The following is a 27,500-nucleotide window of genomic DNA, read 5'->3' on the forward strand; positions in this document are numbered from 1 at the left end:
TAATCCATCCCGTCTCCTTCCTTGTTGCATAAAGCCATGTGACAAGACGATACCAGCTGCAGCACAGTGGAGACCTGTTTATAGTCTAGATTTCTCATGAAAGGACATGAAATCTGACCTTGGAAGAATTTTTCAATCGTGTTGCAAGAATGTTTTAAACAACCCACTGAACTGTGCCTGGTGCTTTGTATCAGTTTAGGTCACAATGGTAGCAAACTGGCTATGAAGACCTTGTTAAACACCCAGTACTAGAGAGAGAGAGAGCTCAGGGGTGAAGGAGAGAGGGATCATGGGTAAATCCACGTACCACGAGGGCCAGCACCAGGTTCCTGACGCTCTCGCCGATCTCGGGCGAGATGTCGTTGCCGAACTGCTGTAGCGTGGTGAGGAAGCGCTTGAGCTTGCTGAGCTGACGTGCGCCACAGGTGGCAGGCAGCTGCTGATTGGCCAGCGAGGACGAGGAGGAGGAGGATGGGCCGTTGCTATAGCGCTGCGGCGGGGAGGGCACCGCGTTGAGGGTGGGCGGCGAGTGGTTCATCCCGTTGGTCACTGCAGGGAGAGAGAGAGAGAGAGAGAGAGAGAGAGAGAGAGAGAGAGAGAGAGAGAGAGAGAGAGAGAGATGAGGTTAAGGATGGACACACAGGCATGGATGGATGTATCCACTGATGGGGAAAGGGGAAGGTTGGGAATGGTATGCATGTATTAGGACCAGAAAATAAAGCATATGAATAACTGGAAACTAACTGTCTATTTCATCATAATACAAAACCTTCATTTGGACAGTGGATTAAGATATCCGCATACACAAACAAACACAACAAAATATTATTACCTGATGGCATGGAGCTGAATCAAAGTCAGACAGCACAGGGTATCACAGGTTTAGAATAAGGGCAGGGGCAGGATTGATGAAAGGGTTAACATAATTAAAAATGGCTAATAAAAATAACTATCAGCTAAAGCACATGCTGGGCCAACCAATTGCCAAATGGACATTATTGTTCCTATTTAACAGACTGCCCATTACTTGACCATGAAATAGTCAAACAGTGATGGGAAACAGAAAATGGAAAAATAATGTACATGATCACCAACGAAAGTTTGCTCAAGGGTGCACTGCTTCTGGGAAACACCAGGTGGCAATAGCTGCAACTCAACCAGAACTGACCAGCAGTGTTCCAAATCATTCCAGAGAGACTGAGTAAACACAACTGCCCCTCTCTCATTAATGTGACACTAGAGAACTGGACGTAATTCTATCCAAATATCTAACAAAGCTGAGCTCACTAACTACAGACTGAGGAAAAAATCCAATTTCCTAAAATCACAACATAGCACATTTATACACACAAACAACCCTTGCATGTACCACATCTTGAGTAAAATGCAGAGAGAGAAAGAGTCAGTAGAGAGAGAGAGAGAGAGGTTAGAGAGACAGAGAGAGAGAGAGAGAGAGAGACAGGTGGTGCACACTTACGCGCTGTGGAGGAGAAGGTGGCTGGCCGCGGGCCGCTGGGGTTGACGGAGGGGAGAGGAGGCATGGCGGAGGGAGCCGGTCTGGAATGAGTCTTCACATCCACAGGGGAACCGGGCATGGCAGAGACCTTCTTCTTCTCTCCACTGTCTGTCAGAGAGAGTGAGCAGAGAGGGAGAGGAGAGGGAGGAGAAAGAGGGAGCAGAGGAGGAGGGGAGGGGGAGGAGTGGGAGATGGAGGATGGACAAAGAGAGGAGGGGGAGGGAGTGAGGAGGGGAGAGAGACAACAACAGAAGCAGAGAGAGAGAGAGAGAGAGAGAGAGAGAGAGAGAGAGAGAAAATGTTGTTATTGATTGAGCTGGTGGTTCCACAGGATTAAGAGCTCCCACCATAAACCTTTTTTGTGGACATACAAAGAGTATAAAACATCAGCGGTGCAGAGCCAACCCAAAGCCCAACATGTTGCACTGAGGACAAGCTGAAATGATGCAGCAGCACACACACACTTAAAACAATGGCTCAGAGTGGTCAACCCACTCACTGGACCATATTCACCCTACCGAGAGGAAAGCTTGCGCTTTGTCACAACACAACACAAGAAAACACCAGCGTCTGACCCAACCCCCCTCTCCACACACACACACACACACACACCACCCCCACCCCACTTCCAGAAAGCAGATGTCTCCCAAAAACTTGGGGCAGTCCCGAGCGCAGGCTACAATGAAGGCGCCATTGTGGCCTTTAAGAATAGCATGTCATTGAGTCCCCTTTTTGCAGAGAAAAGGCGCAGGGACCTGCTATTTCACGCTTGCTAATGAGGCCCACAAAGCCCTTTGAGCACTAAACGCCCGCACGGCTCAATGCGCCATCGCTGCTCAATGGACCACCAGATAGCCAGGGCCGTGGACGTCGTAGATCAGACATGCCATTGTCTCCGCAGAGATGCGTGAAGGCGGCTCTTGTCTCCATTTAGAGTGTATGAGCCCGCTGAAAATGCTTTTAGAGCACTGCTTAATAGACAGGCAAGACAGAGCCGCTTGCCAAAGGTCACCCAACGCCCTCTTAAGATAAAGCCACATGAGTTTTTTTTTTTAATTTTATTATTTTCTTGGAGGGGAGGGTGACTGTCTTTAATGCGATTGCCCCTCAAAACTTCTTAACGCTGCACTTTCATTGCTCTGATTTCAATGCACTCCCTGAGTGTTTAGTCATTCCCACAAAAAAGACACATGCTGCACGTAATATGATGCAAAAGACAATATAAAACCGATGGCTTGGAAATTAAGCGTTCGGACAAAGAGAGGATTCAAACGCAAAGAGGAGGCCCGTCCCAGCGCTAAGGAGTGCAATGAATTAACAATGGGCCCAATAAATGAATAATCTATTACCTTATTGAATAAAAATGGAGAAAAAAGGAGAGTGTGTGTGTGTGTGTGTGTGTGTGTGTGTGTGTGTGTGTGTGTGTGTGTGTGTGTGAGGGGATTGGTAAACTCTTTATTGCCCCCTGGTACTCTTGATTTGACAGCTCCCTCTGTGCTGCACCTGAGCCTCCCTCTTCGCGGTTCTTGAGCGGGGCCCTGGCTGTCACCGCGCCTGTCCGACCGAGCGACTCAGGGCTGCCCTGCCTGCTGCCTGTCTGAAAATGCCTGCAGTGCCCTGTGCTCGGGAAACTTGGGACGGCTCGCTCAGCTCGGCGGAGCACCCCACTTTCTGTCCACCTGTCCCTGCTCTCAGGAGGGCAGGAAGGACGGAAGAGAGAAGAGAGAGAGAGAGAGAGAGAGAGAGAGAGAGAGAAAGAGCGAGAGAGAGAGAGAGAAAGAGTGAGGGATGGATGCGGGTAGAGGGAGAGGCAGGCAGCCATTTGGGCCTCTGCCACGCGGCAGGAGAAATGTGCACACACACACACACACACACACACATTAATCCTGTATCCACCCCTTCTGTTGAGAAAATTATCTTATCAGGGCTGAGTTATCTAACACCTTGGAAAAAGGTTCTGGTGTTGGTTCGAGAGAAACAAATATTTAGAAGGATGTGGGTGTGTATGTGGGTGCCAAAATCTTGATTTCTATTGGCTGATTACAAAATAAAATAAAATAAAATAAAATATGCCATAATGTACCTCAATAATCCGAGTGGCTATATGGGAATACCAGCCATGGCTTATATTGAAGAATATTATATTGAAAGAATGAAAAATCTAATTCTGATTTTAAATGCACTGTTAATGTCTACGATGTTGTATAGTGCTGTTACATTATAAGTAATATGATTTTAAGTTAGTGCAGACACTTGAATTATCTTTGTGCTTCTGGCTGAACTCTTTCACCCCTATCTCTTCTCCTCCTCCTCCTCCTCCTCCTCCTCTTCCTCTTGTCTTTGGGCAGCGCTTGCCTCATGAGGCACTGGCTATGGCTACGGCTGGCTAAACACACAACTGCTCCTTCACACCTGAGGCCAAGGCGTTTGGGAGAGGAGACTGCTTGTCACATTATTTACACACACACACACACACACACACACACACACACACTCAAAAGAGAGAGAGATAGAGAGAGAGCGAAAGAGACACAGAGTAGTACTAACAAGATAACAAGATAGACATACACAAACACTCACGCATATACAAATACACACACACACACACACACACACACACACACACACACACACACACACACACACACACACAGATTGCATGTACACTTAAAGCAGCTGGGACATGGCCCCTGTGACACCAGGGGCCACACGGCGAGCGACTCACTCTAATATCATCAGAAACTGCCATCCGTCCTTGCTGATAAATATTGATTTAGTAAGAAAATAAATATTCTCTGCTGGAGTGTGTGCCACCTGTCCAGGCAACGTCTCACAGCAAACAGCGTTCGGGCAACGGACAACATGTCCCTGTGGACGTGGCCATAATTGGTCCCCTTCCCGCCCCGCATCAGATGAGACAGAGGAAAGGTCATCTTTAGCATTCATTTGACACAGCTGAAACGGTTGCCACTCCCCGCGGTAATGCTGACAAATGAAGGGAGATGGGAGACAGCTGATGTATAGACACCCCGATACCCCACCACACACACACACACACACACACACACACAGACACATACACACACACACACACACACATACACTCTTGAGCCCTGTTGATCTCTTAACCCCCTCACACTCATAGCACCGACTCCACTCCACAACACACACACACACACACACACACACACACACACACACCACTGACAAGGACCAGAGACCAGGCCATGTCACACTCTCAGGTTTGGCTGGACCCAAATGCCCCGCAACACACTTGACACCAGGATAGAGCTCAGAACTAACAAGCTTTACTCACAAGCAAGCAGAGGAGCAGCACAACAGCAGGCAGACACAAACAGCACGGTGATGTGGAAACACAATGAGCAAGCATAGAGCAAGGCAAGTACACAAGGCCTTAAGTACACAGGAAACTAATCAGGGAACACAAACCACTGGACAAGAGCAAGAAGACACAGGTGAACATGGAACAAGGCCCTAATCAAGCATAGACCTCTGAAGTTCCCCTACAAAAAAGCTGCCATCTTTGCCCATATAAGGAGATCCAGGTCCATGCAATTTGTCTTTTGGGAAAATAACATGGGGATATTGAATAATTGCACCTGTCAAACTATTGCAGTGGAGTCTGAAATGCAGACGTTTTGTCCTACTCACTTCTGTCATCTGACTTCGAGTGGGTTTTGTGATCATCAGTAGGCCTATGTTAAAACGGCAAAACGGCATTTTGATTTTTTTGCATAGGAGCTAACCAAAGCTAACTACTTGGTGCAAATTGCACTGCAAGTAAGCTTCCAGTAGCTCCGACCGAAGGTCATAGTCCACTAACTTCAATAATGTTGACAATATTCAAAGGATTTTATCTGTGATATAGCCAGATGATTTTCTATGTGACATAGAAAGTGTTACACTAGTGAAATGATTTTACACATGATATTCAAGTGATATCGCCAGCAGATTTTGCATGTGATAAATTCTTGTCCTCTTATACTGTTTTGGAAGGTGGAATGGAGGGATAGGGATGAAGTGAGAGAAGAGAAGCAGGGGGATTGGATGGGGGGATGGTGAAATGGGGGCGATAGACGAGTGCAAGGCTCCAGGTGCTCCAGGTGCGCTCTGCCCTTGAGGGTAAATAGGCATGCAGAGCCACAGCTGGGGAGAGATAGGGTGTCAGGTGAGAGAGAGGGAGAGAGAGGGAGGGAGAGAGAGAGGGAGAGAGAGAGGGAGGGAGAGAGAGAAAGTTGAAAAGGGGAAATGTCGAAAAGAATTGGGTCTTCTAGGCATGAACTCCTCTGAAAAAAAAAAAGAATCAGCACCTGGACTACAAGACTGAAAGGGAGTGATGAAGATCTGTCCCCCAGAAAGCTCACAGCTCACAGCTGCACTAATACAGTACGGAGAGAAGGAGAAGGATGTCAGGTGATGGCGTCGTACACTCTACTGCCTTCCAGGAGCCTAGCAACGCTTCATACCACACACACACACACACACACACACACACATACACACACGCACACAGACATCTCTGACTGACATGTCCTGACATGTGCCCGCAGTGACTTACTATGTGACCTTGTGCTTAAAAAAGGATCACACACACACACACACACACACACCACACACAAACACCCAGCACCAAATCAGCCCTGCACCAACACGAAGACCAGGGGGTGGCCTATTGTATTTCACGCTTGTCAGAGACATGTGACTGTCAATATGACAATATGAACACATGGCTGTGGCTGTTTTGATCTGTCACTTCCTACACAAGACAGGATTTGGTGAAAAAAGGCCAAAGAGCTGAATCTTCAAGAAGTTAAATCTGCAATCTGGAGTCTGAAGTATCGCTGAGCAGTGACCTTTCATTGGATTCACAAGGGAGGCTAGTTCATTCAGTAGTCTGATACAAGGAAATACTTCCTCATTTAATCTACATTCTTCCTCTTTTAATATACTGCTGTTTCCTGGGCTCATGGGGTTTATCAGCAAGAGACAGAGCCCTCTGTGGGCTTGCAGGTGACCCTGTGGTTTGTACAGTCAGCTGCCCACGCAGGTGTCGCTGTGGCTTTGACAGTATTAGGACTTCAGGCCTGTCACTCAGACTCAGACTCCTCTCCTGTCCATGTGCTTCTTTGAGCTTGCAAATGCACGGGATACAGAAATATCAAATTGATATGTCCGATCAATATAAAACAACATACAATAATACCCTCATGCTATTTGTGAGGGGCATTGCAAAACCCAATCGTTTGTCAGGATGGCATAGAGACTGAATTTACTACATCAATAGTTATAATCACTGTAGCAGCATAGGTATTATGTAGTAAACGATTACGATTAATAGCAATGTTTAGCCTCCTGAAGGTTTTATGAGGCCAGCAAGTATATGACTTAAAGGGCTGGGGAAAATATGTTTAATTCAACAATAAATACAAAGGAGATAACTCAACCCAAACAAGTGACGGTGAGAGAGAATTAAAAAAACTGTTTTCCTTTTTTTCCTACCCCAGGCAAAAGCACTTAACATAGAAAGCATTTGGGCAAAGAACGTATTTTAAATGAGTGACACGCCTTTGTTTCATATGATATATGAATTTCCATTAAAATACCCTGCTAAAAGGCCCAGTGCTTAGAAATCATTTAAACACGCGAGAACAAAAGATATGAAGCCTTGTACCGCCTCCGGGCACTACCTCACTAAACGACAGAGCAGAGAGAGAGAGAGAGAGAGAGAGAGACAGAGAGAGAAAGAGAGAGAGGGGGACAGACAGAAACGGCCCCTGAAGCAAAGGATACAAAAGGGTTAAGCTATCAGCTCCTTAGCAGCAGCAGTGTGTTTGTGTGTGTGTGTGACAGAGTGTGTGGGGGGGATATTCTGCCTTTCCACCCCCACCTCTCCTCCTCCCTCCCTCCCTCCCTCCCTCCCTCCCTCCTTCTGTCCTTTTCACCATATGGGCCTAATCGGGCAAGAGGCGGCCAGCTGGGCCCCCAACAGTCACCTGTGTCAGAGGAGAGGGACAGAAGGCTGGAGCGCCCGCCCCGTCCAAGAGAGAGACAATGTGTTCCAGGGGAGGGAGGGAGGGAGAGAGGGATGAGGGGAGGGGAGGGCCGGAGAATGCAAAGTAGCAAAGAGAGGGACAACCACACAGTCATGGACACACACACACACGCACACAAATACACACGGCACAGAGCGAGGACTTAAGGCAGGGAGTGAAACAAAAGCTGCACCTGGTGCCTGTCAGTCCCCTCACACTGACAATACACACACATCTGTTCCTCCTTGCCAACGTGTGTGTGTGTGTGTGTGTGTGTGTGTGTGTGTGTGTGTGTGTGTGGTGCTCTCCTCAGAGCTCAGCAACAGGTTATGAGTTTCCCCTGTCTTCCAGTGAGGGCAACTGAGCAAATAACTAAGAGGCTTCTCTCAGAGGTGGCTGCTCATTTTCAGAGTGTGTGTTTGTGTGTGTGTGTGTGTGTGTGTGTGTGTGTGTGTGTGTGTGTATACAGGGACAGTGAGTTATATCTCTACGATAAGGAAGGTTGTTGAGAAGTAAAACTTAAAGCATACCCTTTACTATTACTATTTAAAATATGAGAATTAAGATTATGAGGAAGACTAATTTTGTTGGAATTTACAGCTGAGCAGATTTAATCTAATATTATAACATTATAATTATATTTTCCACAGATGCATAGTCAAATTTTGTCCAGATGTGAATTGCAAGGGATATCTTGTTTTAATTCCGAACGAACCATGTGTGTGTGTGTGTGCGTGCGTGCGTGCGTGCGTGCGTGCGTGCGTGCGTGCGTGTGTGTGTGTGTGTGTAAGAAGGACATCCCAGAGGGAAGAAAAACACAGACAGGCTGCACAAATTAGGCGGCCCATTACAGGCGCCAAGCGAGAGGAAAAAGACAGGGTGTTTCATCAGAAACGTAAGACTGTCAAGCGGTTGTCGTGTTTGCCTTGGCCAACACACACTCCACACCACCTACAAACACACACACATGCACACTCTCTCTCTCTCTTTCTGGCAAAGCACCAACTAAAACAGGCACCTTTACAGAAGAGTGCAGCACTGTGCTGTTTGACCTGTCTGTCTCTCTCTCTCTATGTGTGTGTGTGTGTGTGTGTATGTGTGTGTGTGTGTGTGTGTGTGTGTGTGTGTGAGTGCCCGTCTGCATGTCTGCTTTGCTTGTCTGGCAAAGGGTGGAAAGGGAATGGAGAAGTGCTTAGAGGCAAAAGAGAGAGAGAGAGAGATCGAGATCCAGCAGTGTTAACCACCACAGTGCTACCATAAAGTCTGTCCCAGCAAATATGCCGTGTGGGCGCAAACCTTGGAAGAGGTATGCATGGGGAGACCTGAGATCTCCGTGCTCTCCTGGATATGTTGCTTTTACACCGACACAGGCAGGTAGGCCTGCAGACCCAATAGGTAGGCTTGGCTCCATTTTCGCCTTTGAGCAAACGTGTGTGTCCGCCAGAGAAGTACACACATTACGCTCTAATGTTTATCTGCGTCAGGGGAGAAAGTAAGAACCTTTGCTTGACCGGCACTAGTAGATTATCTGCTTATTGAGTTACCCGGCCTCTCACCTCAGCGGGACTAATTGATTTGCTTCCTAATCAATCACTCAGGCCACCAGCAGATGTGATTGGCTCCTTCGGTGGCAGCATGACAAACGAGCCCCAGCAATTACATGAGGCATTAAAAACATGGGCTGGGGCGCAGGGAGCCGTCCTTATGTTTGATTCCTATTCTTCAACCCCCAACAGGGCAACAGACGGGCAACATGGCCCCATCAAAATATACAGCACAACCGGGACGCCACACACACACACACACACACACACACACACACACACACACACTCTCTCTCGCTCTCTCTTTCACACACACACACACAAAACGCGCACATACACACACACAGTAGGCCATAAATCAAACAACAGACACTCTCCCGGGGTTCAAAGGTCACACAAGAGGGGTGAGTGCTCATCATTGTCCTGACAATCTACTTGACCTGAGGGAAAATGCACGTGTGCACCCCCCCCACACACACACACACACACACTCTCACTCACACAAAGACACAACCTCATAAAATGAAAAAGACAAAACATCTCGCTCGGCTGTACAAAACATACTCTTAACACCAGTCCAGTCCAGTGCATACTGCCTAACCCTGATAAACCTGTGTGTGTGTGGGGGTTGTTGTGAATGACAGCCTTACTGCCCCATCACCACTCACACCAGGTGTGCCCTGAAAAATCCAGGTGTGTCACACTGCTCCTGTGCACACACACACACACACACACACACACACACAAGTCACCCAGCAAGAGCCAGGTGTTGGTGCACTGCCACAGGCGCTGTTTTGAAGCCTGCTCGTAAACTTGAGCAGGACATAGTTGGCAGCTTCTGAATGATAAATGCTGTTTAGAGCTCATCCTCACCAACTCTGTCTCTGCCTGTTTCTTTCCCTGTCTGTCTCTCTCTGTCTCTCATTTCAAATTCACACAACAACAACAACAACAACAACTATTTCACTGAGGCATGCCAGCAGTAAAAAAGAAAAAAACATGAGTAAAATATTTTGGAACATTTCTTGAGGATAAGAAAGAAAGAGAGAGATAGATAGCTTCAAATAAAGAAAGAAAGAAAGAAATAAAGGAACGAAGAGCTGCCAACAACGTTGTTTTGCTAACTGGATTAATATCCTCACGATTGAAATAGTTTGGGGTGCCTTGACTCATCCCCTTTTAAGGCATGGGAGAAGGCAGGCGGGCTTGGGGATGCTAAACTAGCACTAGCACGGCGAGCTACTCCAGCTGACTGATTTAAACGCTGCTTTGTTTATACCCACAGCAACAGGAATGACATCAGTGCATATTTCACAAGGGAACAGATCGAAATTAGACGAGAAGAATGCGTCTGTGTGCGTAATTTTATCTTTTACTAATAATCATCTTGGCCAGATTTATGAATGTCACAGATGACTGTTTCCCTGAGCAGACTATTCATTTGCATTGTAATGTAATCTATAAATCTCTGGCTGTTGATTGTGAATGCCAGCGTAAGTTACAGCTTTTGCATACAAGTAGTGACCCAGTGAGGGGATGCAAATGGATTTGCTGTGCTCTGGTCTAGCCAGGCTGATTTGGATAACCATTGGTGACCCAATCACCATGATAATTACAGAATCTGCCATAGGTTATTGCTGAGGGTCTATACTGAATTGAATCTTACTGTATACACCTTTTCCATGGTCAGAGGGGGTAGAGGCGTTGCCAGGGCAACTACTGTTTGTTGGTCCTCCTGTGAGTACAGTGTGAGTAATTAGCCTGGCTCACTAATCACCTCAGACCACAGTTTTCATTTAGACTGTACAGTATATATTTCTCGCTAACTTTTAAGAAATCTAAGCATAGTAAATGACAAATTACATTTATCTGCATATCTGTCGGACTCTTGTCAGGCCAAAGCCCGGAGAATTAAGGCATATGGAGGCTAATCGCTTCCCCATAATTGCTTCTGGTGTGCCTTCTTCAGGGCTATGGTCGCAGGACTTCTGGCCTCCACCTGTACCCTCCGGCCAACCTGGGCTTAGTGGTGCTTAAGGCGTTGTCAAGGTGGAGGGCAGGATTAACTGGGTCACAGGAAGACAGACTGGCAGATCACAGACACACATGGGCGCAAGGGAGGCCCAGGCAGGGCAGTTTATCACACCCACACAGCCACACACGAGGGGCCCAGCCAGTGTGCATAAAACTGTGCTTAACACACTCTGAGACTTAGAGATAAGGACTACAAAAGGAGACAGCAGTGCTCTAGAACAAAAGGAGAAATGAGTGTGTCTGTGACTATCTTTGTTCTGTCTCTGTGTGTGTGTGTGTGTGTGTGTGTGTGTGTGTGTGCTGCAGTGGGGGATGTGACGGACAAAGCGAAATTGGGGGAACGACGGCCCATCTTCCTCACCTGAGGCATGTTCGGGCTGACTGGACCAGAATCTGCGGCCCAGCAGATGACACACTTGCAGGACGTGTGTGTGTGTGTGTGTGTGTGTGTGTGTGTGTGTGTGTGTGTGTGTGTGTGTGTGTGTGTGTTGGGCCTCTGCCCAGTTGGACGGCCACCCCTGCTGCCCCCAATACCACCCCATCTCTCACCGCCACACACTCCCCCAGTCACACTCACCAGATAAGGCACATCTTCTGGATCCTGCTGATAGTGCAAAAGGGAGCTTGAAATGCATTTCAGCTAACCCCCACAACACACACACATGAATGCACACATACACAAACAAACACACACGCACACGCACACGCACACACACACACACCCTGCCACACACACACACACACACACACACCCTGCCACACACACACACACACAGACACACCCTGCCACACACACACACACACACACACACACCCTGCCACACACACACACACACACACACACACACAGACACCCTGCCACACACACACACACACACACACAGACACACACACACACCCTGCACACACACACACACACACACACACACACACAGACACCCTGCCACACACACACACACACACACACACACACACACACAGACAACAGGCGCCAGCGAACGTTACAGCAAGAGGCCCCACTGTCCCCTTTGACAAGGCCTAACGTCCTCTGGCTCCATTCCCTTCAGGCCTCTGGGGGCCCCAAGTGACCAGTAGAGGAGTACAAAAAGCACACACACAAGCACACACATATGGGGCCCCAAGTGACCAGTAGAGGAGTACAAAAAGCAGCTCCGGGTCAGCGAGCAGGGGCCACAGGCCAACACATCAGAGGGCCGCCGCCGAGGGAGCAGTTATGCAGAGAGGCGTGCCGCGACCCGACCAAGGGCACCAAGGCCGCACCGCCCAGACCAAGACCGCGCAGCAAGGGCAGTGAACAGACTCCTGCTGCACCGTCACTCTCTATGGGCCCACGAGCCCTGCCAGAAAAACACTACACAGACCCCTCAGATACAACCGCTTCATTCAATACCCCACACACACACACACGCACACACACGCACACACACACACACACACGCACACACGCACACACAAAAGCACACACATACACACAAAAGCACACACACATACACACACAAGCACACACATATATCATTTACTAAGGGGCGAATAGATAAGATCGGTAGCTGCACAGATCACACACTGACAGTTACTCTACAGTCAGGCACTGGAACAAATCTAGTGTTTCCTGCTTCGTTCGGGGATAACAGCTGCTCTGTGCACGTGTGCAAGCCCTCCAACTCTCCCTCCCTCCTTCCCTCCCTCCCTCCATCGCTCTCTCTCTCTCTCTCTTTCTGTCACTGCTGAGGTTTCTCATTTATTCCAGTTTAAAGGGACATGTTCCACATCATGCAATCAGCTTGTTGAGTGTTCACAGTCCAGCAGTCTAAGCTTATTTTTCAATATAATTATAAAAAAAACTCAACATACACAGGAACCTTTATAACACACACACACACACACAGATTAATGCACACAAACTTCTGTCAGACTGACAGTGTCCAGCCGTCTCCTGTCATGTTGTCTTGACACTCCGCAGTTGTGTACTCCATGAACTGGGATTTGGAGCACTGCATCCGTAAAAACATAGCCGCGTCTCTCTCTCTCTCTCTCTGTCTCTCTCTCTCTCTCTGTCTATTAACAACATCTCCTTCTCACCCCCAACACAATCTATGAGTCCACAAAGGAGCCGCTTCAGAAAATACATTCCTTCCCATGTTTGTTCAGCTTGGAGTGGCATTAATGACACACATATAAACACATGGGCCATTTAGGCAACGCTCGCAGCACAGCTCTGAAGCCAGTCCAACTGTTACTAGTTAGCAAAAGCTCTCAAGGAAACAACTTCCAGTGTCCCCCTGACGCCGCCCGTAAGCCCTGTGCTCTGTCCATAACCCTTCCCAGCAGGACTGCCAGGGGCCGCAGGGCTTCACAGATGATTCACGCAAACTGAAGCGTTGGGACAGTATGAAAGAGACGGGACGCCACTGTGCTCAAAGTGCCACGTGTTACCAATATGCACGATACACGCATGCAGGTCAGCATCTCTCACACCTCTACACACACACACACACACACACACACACACACACAAGAAGACTACACAATGTTCCTTTCATGAGGTATATTACTGCTGTGCACACCTAATGAATGTTACATAGTCTCTACTTATTGGGCTGAACTGCACCTGGGTATGAAATATGGGTATGGACGGCATGCAGATTTCAACAGGCAATAGACTAAAGAATCAGAGATTGAGTGCTTGGAGCACTCCCATGTGCTATCCCTGCTGCTACCTTAACAAAGACTACTGTGAGTGAGTGCTCTGATTAGAAAGCACAGAGCAACACACACACACACACACACACACACACACACACACACACACATAAATACATGTGCATAGCTCACCTCCTCCCTAAGGTAGTCCGTTGTTTGCCTGGCTTATTCCAAAAGAGTTGTGATGAGCGTGTCCTTTGCCGTCCTCTGCTGCTGTCTTTCTCAAGTGAGTGAGTGAATGAGAGAATGGATAAGTGTGTGCGTTTCTGTCTTTCTTCCTATCTCTCTCTCTCTCTCTCTCTTTCCTTTCTTCCCTGTCCGCTTGCCTTCATATGCTGGGCATGTGTTAGGCTTCCCACATATGTGGGCTGCAGTCAGCCTGCTCTCCCCAACCACAGACACAGATGGGAGCCAGATGGGAAAGGCGATCCAGGCAGGGCGACACACTCACGCGCATACACACACACACGTTGCTCCCTTTTCTCTCTCTCTCTCTCTCTTCTGTCGTCCTCTGCACCGTGTTATCTTCCTCTCTCTCTTTCTCTTTTCTCTAACCGCACGCTTTATCTGTCCTTTGTTGTCTCTGACTCAATGTTCAAGTCTCTACTCCTCTGCGGTCTCAGGCATGTGTGTACATTTCTCTCTCTCTCTTTCTCTCTCTCTCTCTCTGTCTCTCTCGCTCTCTTTCTCACTCGCTCTGCGTGTGTCTTTTCCCACACTCTCTTTGCTTACTCAAAGTGGAGGGCTGATGTCAGAGCCCCTAGCCACGCCCTCTCCCCGTGGCTCTCAGCCAATAGGGCTCAACCTATTTAATGTATTTAGTGCTGGAGTCTTGTAATTAACATAACTAATTGTTCTGGCACTCAAAGGCTACACAGACTCTGTGCCAGCTCAGGAAGGGTGAGGGGCTCTTCAACACCAATTGATGAAAAACCATAGCATTGTTTTTTTTTTCTCTCAGGAGACTAGCTCACTTCCAGAATGATGCAACAGTCTTAGGACCTACGTAAAATGAGGTGCTAGTAACAGTAAAAATAACTGTCTCCATCATTACAGTTTGCCCTTTGCATGATCCACAGAACAGAGAAATGAGAGAGATGATTCCTTGACACGGCATTCACTGCCTACACAGAAAACGGAGAAATGTAACTTAATTGCTCTTAATCTACATGGATTTTCCGATGGCCGCAATAGCCGTGGCCATCTTTTCTTTTCATCCATGTGGAACTACAACTTTCAGATCAAACAAAGAAAAAGCCTCCTAAGCCATTGGCAGTCAGTTCTCCCACTTGAGGAGATGAGCAAACACACTCCCATTCCCTGGCTCTCGTTCCCACAGAACATTAGCAGCTCATTAACATGTGCTATTTCTCCCAGCACGTCAACGCCGAAGGAAAAGACATTTGACGGCCCAGGTGCCTAAACTGTTCACTAAACCTCACACTTAGCATAATCTAAATTGTATAAATAAACAGAGTTGACAAACAGACAACTGAGAACAAGAGATACATGGAGACAGTTCAACAGACTCTAGTAGATTGTTTTCATAGTTACATTTTGTCGGCTAAAAGGCTTGAGGTCATATTATACTCAATATGTATGACTTTGAGCACAGTGTGCATGGTTGAGAGTGTTTGTGCATGTGTGTGTTTGCATTCTCAAAGACTTCTGCTGAGAATTAATGTCAACAGTGGTACTAAATTCATGTTTCCCCTGCATTCGTTGAGAGGGATGTAATAGAGGGATATAATATGCAAACCCTTGTTCTCATGGGCACAATAGCACTCAAGGATAAACAGATACATACACACATATGCTAATCATTTTACTGGACCTTATATGAGACTTTTTCGTGGCAAAAAAAGTTCTCCACCACAAAATGAGATATCTCAGTGAACCCCAAGCATCTGGCAATGTTCACACGCTCCCTCTCAGAGCATCTACTTTTAGAAAAATAAACAAGGGCCACATTCTACTCTTCTGTTCTCCTCTCTCTCTCTCTAACTCTCTGGCCTGTTGAAAGCAGAAAGGGAGATATAGAGAGAGAGAGAGAGTGAGAGAGTGTGTCTGAGAAAGAGTGAGAAAGAAAGGAGAGAGCAAAAAGTATGATCTCACTCCCTCGCCTGTCTTTAATAGCCTTGTATGTCAACGCGTGAGGGATGGGAACGGAGGAGAAAAGAGCTTCAGAGATAAGGCACGGCATTTCTCAGGAGACCCGCTCGCCTGCCCTGCGTCCCCCAGTCGCCCATATCTCGCCCACACTGGTCTTCAGACGAGCAGACCGTAGGGGGAGGACAGTGGGGAGTCGGGTGGGGAGAGGTCTGGGGCCAGCGGTGAGTTCACAAGGCCCGAGAGTTCCGACAGGAACAGCTGGGCAGTGGGGTTTGGATGCCTCGCAGCTGTGAAATCAGACCTCCACAGTCTTCCGACTGTACGGTCGTCGGCGGCCCACAGCTGTTGACACTTGCAGTGGTACAGCAGAGGACTGGAGGAGAACAGCCACTTTCCACATCCCAGCCTCTTAACTGTCTGAAGCTATTTGGCAATGTGGCCATAGCTCTTTTCACTCATTTCTCTCTTTTCCTCAAGCACTTACGCTTATTTTGATCAGAAATCTGATAAATGGGGATCTCAAACGCATATAACGTAAATGTCCACCTCAAATAGGCAATAATGTAATATGACTGGACCTCCAACCCCAACATGTAATGTGAGGACTGGAAGTAATGAGCTGTACTCTTATCTACTGTAGTGAACTAAGAGTAAACTGTAGAGTACATCAGCATTATGAATGTGTCTAGTGTAAGCCAATTCATTAAGTGTAGGGCATGGATATCTGAGCACTTAGCTTCTGCTTTGATTTCCAGTGGTCCAAACCTGGTATAACCACTCTGACTGTTTTAACTTAACGTGGCTGTGTGAAAAGTGTCAGACCACAGGCCAGGAGCCTCCTGCATTCTGAATGGTGAGATGCCTGTTCATTAGCATGACAGGCTTTAGGGCTGGGAAGCGTGATTAGCATCAGAAAGAGAGAGGGAGGGAGGGAGGGAGGGAGGGGAGCCCACAGCAGCAGTAGCCCACTGAAGTGGCCCCCGTCAAAGGGCTGGAAATGGGCGCATGGTAGACTCATGTCAAAACACAGGGACGGCTGGGGGAGACGGTCAGGCCACAGCCCTAAATGACCAATTATGCCCTGGCCAGAGAGGAAGCGCCCCAAGGCAGAGGAGTGGAGAGGAGAGGAAAGGAGAAAAGAGGAGTGGGCAAACAAGGCTCAGTCTGAAAATAGAACAGTGGCAGCAGCTACAGTGGGCAGAGAGGGTCAATAAGCACCAGCCTAGCTAGCACCTTTAGTTGGCAACATCTAGGTCATTCTGAAGAGTTTGGATGACTCAAACAGTATTAAGCTGTGTGTGTGTGTGTGTGTGTGTGTGTGTGTGTGTGAGCAGAATATGGGTAAATATGAATGTATTCATATTATTGCAAACTTGATTGCATGCTTGCTTGATTCTTTGGAGCCCATGTAAGTAATTTGGTCCCTGTCCAGCCCTGTAAATGTAAGCCAGCGCTCTCTTAATGAGGAACAGAAAGCACCTGAGATATTGCTGATTTTCTCGTACATTTTGTCCCCAGGACTGCAGCGGCCTCTGCATTTGATTAACTACAGAACCACTGCAACTTTACAATTATAGATATATTACATTTTGAATGCTGTGTTTTCCATTACCTCAGTCGTGAGCTAAAACCTCAATGGGGAAACTCGCTGGCTCGAAATATGGATTGGCGACTCCAACAAGAGGGAGAAGAACCCTCTCCAAGCATATGCACTAAATTAGGCCAGAGTCTTCTGAATGTGGAGCAGCTTATTACAGCGTGGGACTTATACCCATGTTCAGGGAATCTGAGTGCTACAGATAAACAGAGGCGGCCATCTTGCCTCCCACAACTCATCTTTAGCATAACAATCAACGCTGTTTATTATAAGATTATTATACAGCGCACTGTTCCCATCTGCCATAGTACTACAATGAGGCTGACATCATGAAGACATGTGGAAAGAGATCTGTAGAACATGTGCATAGAGGAAACATGCTATATAAATACACATGCACTGGCATGAGAATGCACGCATGTACAGTTTTTACACACACACACACACACACACACACACACACACACACACACACACACACACACTAAAGTCCTAAATCATCTGACTGTCTTCCAGCTTCACTCCATCTGCTATTGAGTCCTCATTTTCAGACACCCTCCTTCCAAGAAGAAATAGCAACATTCTCCCGCTCTCTCCCTCTCTCTCTCCCTCTCTCTCTCCCTCTCTCTCTCTCTCTCTCTCTCTCTCTCTCCCTCCCCCCAGCCCTCTCCCCCCTTCTGGTTTCCCGGTGGATGAAAGACAGGCTCAGAGCCGGCAGTGGCATTCCAGGCCTCAGCCAGCGGCTCCAGAGTGTCTGGCCATTCTGCACTGCTGGGAGCCATTAGTTTAAGTAAGACCTGACACGCCTACTCACCCACGGAAAACCCTCACGGCTCCTCTTACACTCGTCCCAAAGACACACACTGTATGTGTGTGTGTGTGTGTTGGAGGGGACTTTTTCCACACTAGAGCGTGACTGTATATAGTATGTTGTTCTGTTGCATATGAGCGTGTGTGTGTTTCTGTGAGCGTGTGTGTTGGGGAGTGAGGTGTCTGTGTCTGCCGCCGAGTGTCACTTGGTGCCAGCCCTGGAGGGCGAGTGTGCGTGTGTGCATGTGTGCGTGTGCGTGTGTGTGTGTGTGTGTGTGTGTGTGTGTGTGTGTGTGTGTGTATGAGTGAGTGTGAGTGGCACGACGCTCTCGGTGAGTGTGTAGGGGCGTGTGAGTCCGCACTTGAGATTTATGAGAGGTGGGTCACACGCTCACTTGGCTACATCTCCCCCAAGTTTCCACAGCTGAGTGCCAAGACTGCAGATGCAGACGCACACACACACACATACACACACATGCGCGCACACACACAGCTGTGCGCCAAGACTGCAGATGCAGACGCGCTCTCCAATACGCCTGCAAATGATATTCAATAACTGGGCTCGCTTGCCGCACAGCTAAACCGAATAACAGATCAACCAAACATGCACCCTTACACACACACACACACACACGGTCGCACTCATACATTCCTCATTCCCAACAGTCAATACTCTCAAGATGACAGCACACCAGTCAGAGCAGCATAAATTACTAATGGGGGTTTTCTGCTAAGCATACAGTCTGTTTGTCCCTCCTGCTCTGCCAACCTTCCCAAATTTTCAGCACATTAAAATAAGGACAACTCGTAAACAACTGCACGCATGGGCAAATAAAACTGTGTTCACTCTCACTGGCATCAGCCCTGCACTGTGTGTGTGTGTTGATGTGTGTGTGTGTGTGTGGGTGTGTCTGATGTGTAAATACAACTATTAATCTGGTCTACACTTCAACTGATTGCTGCAATCGGTTGAACCATCAAACGCCCTCCCAAACACACTCACACACACACATTATTCCTCCTGAATTTACAGTGGCAGGTGACATTAATAACAAGGGCGATAATGCAATTAACTTGCGCCATCTGTGGAAAGAGATAGAGAGAGATAGAGATAGAGAGAGAGAGAGAGAGAGAGAGAGAGAGAGAGAGACAGAGGGGCAGGGAGAGAGCGAGGATGATAAAAGTCAAGATGTGGTCTCACAGACCGGGTAATGGTACCTCGCTGGACCGAGAGGGTTGGGCCGATACGGGATACATATTGGGGGATGTCCGAGACTAAATGGCCATATTGTGAAGGGTTTAGTGAAGGGACCGGAACAAAGCCTCGCTCTATGTGTGACAAGGCTGTGCATTGTGCGGCCACTCTCTGATTGGTAACACAAGACATGCTGGAGGAGAAGAGGGAGATTTTTATTTGTATATTTTTTATGATTATTATTCACAGTAATATTATTATTGTGATCTATTAATTTGTATTGTTATATATGTTAGTCTGAACACTTTAACAACATAAGAACTCTTGTCGTGTCAATAAGGCCTTGAAACTGACCAATCCTGAGAGAGAACGGATCTCTCGGAGACAACAGAGAGAAAGGGAAAGTCCAGCCATCTGTTTTATAAAGAGGATGCTCTGCTCACCTCCATGAGCAGGTGCACAGTTACTATATCTCTCTCTCTGTCTTTGTCTCTCTCTCTCTCTCTCTTCTCTTTCTGTCTTCATTTATCTATCTGTCTCTTATTTCAGTGTATTTCCTCTCTACCCATCCACCTGTGCGTCGGCCTTTAATCCCTCTATCTCTTCATCTCTTTCTGACCCTGGGGTGTGAGCGGCAGCTGTGTTATTGTGACACACACGTGACTCTCTCTCTCTCTCTCTCTCTCTCACACACACACACACACACACACACACACATACATACACACACCCACACCCACACACACACACACACACCCACACACACCTGTGTTTTGCAGGTGGTTCAGCTGCAGTTTGTGTCCTGAACACCTGGCCATGAAGAGATGCAGCCTGTGAGATATATTTTTTCTATAAACCAAGGACTCAATTACAGCTCTGAAGATAAGGCCAAAGAAAGACAGAGAGAGAGAGAGGGAGAGAGAGAGAGAAAGGTAGAGAGACTGAGAGAGAGAGAGAAAGGTAGAGAGACTGAGAGAAAGAGAGAGAGAGAAGGAAAATTTTGCTGTGGAATGTGTCTCCCACATTGGATTTCATAGCTGCTCAGGCTTGTAGAGGATACAGCCTCTCTCAGAGCCACTGGCAAACACACACACACACACACACACTCCCTCCCTCCCTCTCTGTAACTGGCTACCTGACAACAACACACAAGCCCACCTGAGGCCTTGTTTATGCCGGATTTGAAAGCAGAGTTTGGCTCGGACGAATCCCCCGGACAGCAGAAGTAGCCCTGAGGCTGCCTCGCGCGTCCCAGGCAGGAAAAGAGCTGATGGGGACTGACTCGTACCCCCAGGGCAGAGAGAGGGGGTATTGGGGTAGCACGCTGGGCAAGGTAATCGCCCTGATGCCTCACAAACATCAGCCTCTGCTGAAAACCTCCTTAGCCTCACTGGTCTAAACATGAGGAGGTGGCGGAGGCGCAGGGGGGTCTCCGGGCTCCTGGATCCCCCACATGTCATGGCTCATGGCGAGGTGACAGTGAGCAATGCTGCTGTTTCCCTCCTCGCTACGAGCCGCATTCCTGCCCAGATTTCATGGGAGTTCACACCGTCTGAAGTGGGAAGAGGTTTTTTTTTTTTATTTTTGGTCGGGTAATCCGCCCGGGTGCCGACAGCAACAGAACAGCTGGCCTTTCCATCACAACACCCAAAGACCGAGCGAGGGAGAAAGAAAGATGTCGAGACAGAGAGATGGAGAGAGTGAAAAGAGGAGGAGGAGGGTAGAGAGTGGGAACAAGCTTAAAAAATGGGCTTTGTTTAAAAGTGAAGGAGGAGTTTTTGGTGGAGAAAGAGGGGTATTAAAAAGCTTAATGTGCTGGTAAGCCCCTTTTCAGAGGCTTTTTAAAAAATGGTCACCCTTCTAATTTACTGCCGGGAGACTGGTACCTTTGTTCCGCCCTCCGTGCATCACAAAAGAAGAGGGAATAAAAAATGCAGAACGCCTGCAAACTATCAAGTGCCAAAATCATCTCCCTAGTCACGTGTAGAAAGTTCACTAAACTTGAAAAGAAGGCTGAATTCATTCAGGACCACTTTTGAATAAAGAAAACAATGGCCAACTGGTAAGACTTTGTTGGTGTATATGTGGGCACAGTCAACATATGTTGTCCGTGAATATGTTCTTTCAGTTTACCACAAGTTTAGTTAAAAAAAGTTAAAAAATGTGTGTATGTATGTATGTATGTATGTATGTATGTATGTATGTATGTATGTGTGTGTGTGTGTGTGTGTATACACACAAGAAGTGCAAGAAGCACTGATGAAGATATTCACAGACAACATCAGAGGGCACCTATAGAACATGTCCTTAACAAGGTCTGAGGGATACTCCTAAAACCCCGAACAGAGAAATAAACAGAAAGCATATCCCCATAAAGCAGAGACCAGAGCCTGGGAGTTATGGCTCTTCAACCGTTTGGGGAACGTCGTCATGCTAACAGGCCCAGGTCTCCAGCAGACTGACATTCCAGGGAATTGTTGTTGGCGGGCGCTCGGAGGAGGCGGCACACATCTGGATACAATCTCCCCGGCCTGTCCATGCAGCGCCCGGCAACAAGAACCAGCTGTCCAGCCTGCTGTCAATTACATCCATGTCTCCCTCACAGCTAATCCATTCTTCCAGCATCAGCTCACCTCTCCTCCCATCTCCTCTCCTCTCCTCTCCTCTCCCTCCCTCTCCTCTCCCTCTCCTCTCCCTCCCTCTCCTGTCCTCTCCTCTCCTCTCCCTCCCCTCTCCTCTCCTCTCCTCTCCTGTCCTCTCCTCTCCTCTCCCTCACCTCTCCTCCCATCTCCTCTCCTCTCCTCTCCCTCCCTCTCCTCTCCTCTCCTCTCCTCTCCTCTCCCTCTCCCTCTCCTGTCCTCTCCTCTCCTCTCTCCCTCCCCTCTCCTCTCCTCTCCTCTCCTCTCCTCTCCTCTCCTCTCCTCTCCTCTCCCATCCTCTCCTCTCCTCTCCCATCCTCTCCTCTCCTTTCCTCTCCCATCCTCTCCTCTCCTCTCCCATCCTCTCCTCTCCTCTCCCTCCCCTCTCCCCTCTCCTCTCCTCTCCCATCCTCTCCTCTCCTCTCCCATCCTCTCCCTCTCCCATCATCTACTCTCCCTCTCCTCTCCTCTCCTCTTCTCTCCTCTCCCTCTCCTCTCCCTCTCCTCTCCTCTCCGTACCCCGCATGTGCAGCAGTCACTGATGGACTGATGGCCCAGCTCGGCACTGGTGAAACCGGACTGGTGCCGTCTCACCAACACACAAACAAGAGGCGACACGAGACTGCTAGGCCTAACATTTTCACTGATGTTTTAAAGCCTTTTGCAATGTGGCAGTGATTGTAGTGAATTAACACTGCATAGAAAACTTGCTATTAAGTGTTTGCAAGTTATTTTTCCTTTTTTGTTTTTATGTGTCACTCTTTGAGTGATTTTAGGCTGAAGGAGGATTAGTTTGGGGGTGACTGTTCAAATAATTTGATTTATTGTTACTGCAACTCTGCAGTGATTACGCAGAAGGGGTTGGAAGAAAAAGGTAGCGCATGTGCTAACATCCTGAGAAGGATCAAGTTGTTTATTATGACACAACAGACAGTTTTCATCTCGAAGAAATACTAGATGCCCTTATGCAACAAATGAGTGCAGGAGATCTCATTTCAAAGGTCTTGTTGGCCTAAGAACAAACTTCAGGCTCAGGTTTGATCTAACAACACATAAATAACACTAAGCCTCTGCTTTTGGGACTCTGTACTTTTCCATACCTGACAGCGCCATCCATTTGCACGATTTGTCATGTTATGTTCCAGTGGATCTGTAGCTCCTCACAAAATCCCATACCACATCTCTCCCTTTGTAAGTCGAGGAGATACAGTGACTCTAATCATTAACGAGAGGCAGACTAGCTACCAGGTCAGGGGTGGGGGGGGTGTAGAGGTGGAGGCCAGACCTCCCTGCATCTGGAACCTACAGCAACACATGCAGGCAGGTGATGGTGGGGATGCTCTGCTCTGAGATAGGGGTAGGCTTGTACCAGACACACACACACACACACACACATATACAAAGAGAGAGAGAGAGTACACTGTGTACAGAGAGTACACTGTGACAGACTACCAATTAGGGTTGCAAAATTCCGGGAATTTTCAAAGTTGGAAACTTTCCATGGGAATTAACGGGAATATACAGGAATTTAGTCTATAACAGGGAACTTAAATGTAGTGGACAAAACCCCACCTTGCAGCATAATACTAATACTAGGGCTGTCAAAATAACTGATTAATTTCGATTAATTAATTTGAGAAAAAATAACTGATTAAAAAAAATAACGCAGATTAATCGATTCTGTATGACCTTTGACCCCGAGCCGTTGCAGTCAGTAACCATTAGACTGTAAAATGAAGGAGAGAGAAGAAAATGTGCTGCCTGGATCATTGATTGGAACATTTACTTTTCAAAAACGGCTTGATGGTGTTGATAATAATAAAGTGTTAATTAAAATAAAGTCCTCTGCAATGTATGTGATAAAAAAAAACTTCTTCCCGGAGCACTTTTGGATTTATTTCCTCAGCATATTAGGTCATATCATAGATTATTATGGCCAATATGTAAAATTCATTTTATACAACCACAGCTTATACAAGCTTAACAACTTATATATAACTTACATAAGGTTTGTAATGGTATGTTGTGTCATTTTTTTTACTTGTTTTACCATTTTCTGGGATTCTAACTGAACAAACTGATAGTCAGTTAATGTTCCAACCAATCAGATTTTGTTGTTGAGTGGCATGGTGTATCTTGGGCAGTTCAGTGGTTTCAGTGTTGCTAGTTTAGCACGCTAGTAAACCATAGGCAGAGAATGGGATTCCCACTAGCATGGTAGCTAGCTTTGTATGCTAAGCTAAGCAAAAATATGAACAAACAAATCATATTGGTTATTATGAAACAAAATGTTAATGTTTGTATATGAAAAAGTATTACCAAAAATTCTCAGTTAATTCCCGTAAATTCCCATGGAAAGTTTCCAGTAAGTTTCCGGAAATTTACCGGAAATTTTCCACCCCTTTGCAACCCTACTACCAATCCATAGTCATTGATACCAGACAGAGAAGAACCTTGACATGGTACAGACTAAGCAATCACAGTCTGGCTATCGAGAAGGGCAGCCGTGGCCCACTGGTTAGCACTCTGGACTTGTAACCGGAGGGTTGCCGGTTCGAGCCCCGACCAGTGGGGCTGAAGTGCCCTTGAGCAAGGCACCTAACCCCTCACTGCTCCCCTCGTCGCCCGTTGAAGCAGGCAGCTCACTCGCGCCGGGATTAGTGTGTGCTTCACCTCACTGTGTGCTGTTTGTGTTTCACTAATTCACCGATTGGGTTAAATGCAGAGAACAAATTTCCCTCACGGGATCAAAAAAGTATATATACTTATACTTAGGGCAGACACAGGCAAATCTAGCTGCCCAGAGAAGACAGGCTATGCGCCAACTGCAACCAAGGTGCCATAGAAACAGGGCTTTACTTCTTGGCTGAATTCTGCCAATAGAAAGAATCAGAGATTAATTATTTCCTAAATGCAGAGATTCAATTTAAAACTTTAAGGATCAAAGTCTAAGAATACTATTAGGAGAGAAACAAAAGAGTGCAAAAGTTGCAGCAAGATATATAGAAGCTTGCCATAAAAAAGGGGAGTTCATCTCTTTCTCTCTCTCTCTCTCTGAGTCATTCTCAGTACAATCAGTGTCCCACAAGTATGAACTCTGCTTGTGTTGCCTTCATCCCCCCATCTCTTTCTCCTTCCATCTCTCTCTCGCGTCCTCATTTTCTCCCTCCCTGTCTCTGACTCTCCGAGGTGCAGCACCCCCCACACACACACACACACGACCAAAGCGCCGCTCAGCCAAGCTGCAAACCTCAGTCAAAGCCAAAACCAATTAGACTGCTAATGCAAACCTGAAGGACCCTTTGTCGTTTATTTCCCTTTTAAAAGTCAGAGGAAAGGAATCTGTCTTGTACTCGGGAGTGTGCAACCCACACAGGCACACACACACACACACACACACACACACACACATACACATACACACACACACACACACGCACACACACACACGCACACACACCATTTACAAAAGGGGAAAAAAACACCATGCCATCCAAGTGGCTACATATGTTTTTAACTGAGTGTAATTGAATAAAGAGACAAAAAAGTCTCCACAAATGAAGGAACAATTGCCCAAGAGTGAGAACAAAGTATGCACCCGTCTACATGCTCTCATAAGCACAGCCAAAGTAATATTATTTCAAATCTCCCACACTGAATGAGCCATTATCCAATCCCATCAGAATTTCTCCATCCATGCCCCTGGTTGTTGACAAAAGCGGGGTTGGGTGGGGAGGCTAGGTGGTGAGGGATTAACACGGAGGGGGGTTTGTATTCAAATGGATTTTAAAAGTCCTTAAAAAGACCATAACCATCAGATCCATCACCATCAGCCCCAGTGTCACCGCCCAGAGAAACATCACTGCTCCCTAGTGGCAATCGCCTCCATAATAATAAACCTCCATTTCCAGCAGCATCAATGGCCTTCACACCTCTAAAGAGCTCATTCATTATTTATGCTTAGGAGGAGCAATCCCCCACCCTCCAACACACACCTCCCTGAGGATTAAATCTTGATATTGGGGCCAGTCCCTGGGCACAGGCGACCTGGCGAGGACTGCCGGGCGGAGTGGCACTGGGCATTGTCCCCCGTGGGGGTCAGGCTGGAGTGGGTGTGCTCTCGTATCCTCTGCTAGGGGCCCTCCTGCTGCTCAGCTCTTGAGGAGCTGTAAACTCCAGATGGTGTGAAACTTTGCCTAGTGGATTAGCTCCAAATCCTGCCGCTGAAAACAGAGTGTGGTGACTGTGTGTGTGTGTGTGTGTGTGTGTGTGTGTGAGAGAGAGACTTACAGGGCCCAGCTATTCAGCAGTCTGTGTCGAATGCATCCTTTGCCACAGGAAACTGCCCCTGTGAGCTCAGTGATGGCTTTGTGCTGCCTGATACAAGTGTGAGCAAGTGCTAGTTGTTCAGTTGTGATCTCAGCATTCCACAGCAAAAGAAAAATGCTCTCAGAGTTTCCCTAAATGATTAGATTGCTTTGAGAAGGCAATAATAATACAACCAATGTATGCATTTACATATTTTATACAAATGTGTGTGTGTGTGTTTGATATTATAAGCACACATATTCATAATATCTTTATTATTAGACAACTAGCCTATTATTATTATTATTATTATTATTACATTAGCAGTAACACCAGTGTAATTACTTTGAATACTGGCTGTCATTATTTATGACATTATGTATTTTTTAAGAATGAAAAGAGTAGGTTAGGCCTACAAAAACAATCAAAGGATGTACAGTGCATATGGAAAGTATTCACAGCGCTTCACTTTTTCCACATTTCGTTATGTTAGTCTTATTCCAAATGGATTCAATTTTTTTTCCCCTCAAAATTTTACACACAATACCCCATAATGACAAATTTATTAGAAATAAAGAACGGAAATATTATATGTAGGCTACATAAGTATTCACAGCTTTTGCTCAATACTTTGTGGTGGCATATTTTGCGGCAATTACAGCCTCAAGTCTTTTGGAATATGAAGCCACAAGCTTGGCACACCTATCTGTTTTGCCCATTCCTCTTTACAGAACCTCTCGAGCTCCATCAGGTTGGATGGGGAGCATCAGTGAACAGCCATTTTCCAATCCCTCCAGAGATGTTCAATGGGATTCAAGTGTGGGCTCTGGCTGGGCCACTCTAGGACATTCACAGAGTTGTCCTTGATATCTTGGCTGTGTGTTTAGGGTCGTTGTCCTGTTGAAAGATGAACCGTCACCCCAGTCTGAGGTCAAGAGCTCTCTGGAGCAGGTTTTCTTCCAGGATGTCTC

At 47.1% G+C, this 27,500-nt stretch overlaps 1 protein-coding gene across 1 annotated transcript in view; it reads right to left on the reverse strand.

Annotated features, from left to right (window-relative positions):
- LOC125302254 (protein CBFA2T2-like) overlaps positions 1–27,500 on the reverse strand; it is a 40,462-nt gene that overhangs the window by 11,417 nt on the left and 1,545 nt on the right. Inside the window, exons 2-3 of the mRNA XM_048255362.1 lie at positions 1,478–1,624; positions 308–549 (exon numbers count right to left, since the gene is read on the reverse strand). Coding sequence (XP_048111319.1) covers positions 308–549; positions 1,478–1,624 — 389 coding nt within the window. The remainder of the gene's footprint in view (positions 1–307; positions 550–1,477; positions 1,625–27,500) is intronic.

The sequence above is a fragment of the Alosa alosa genome, chromosome 10 (assembly GCF_017589495.1).
Source record: "Alosa alosa isolate M-15738 ecotype Scorff River chromosome 10, AALO_Geno_1.1, whole genome shotgun sequence".
Lineage (NCBI taxonomy): Eukaryota > Metazoa > Chordata > Actinopteri > Clupeiformes > Clupeidae > Alosa > Alosa alosa.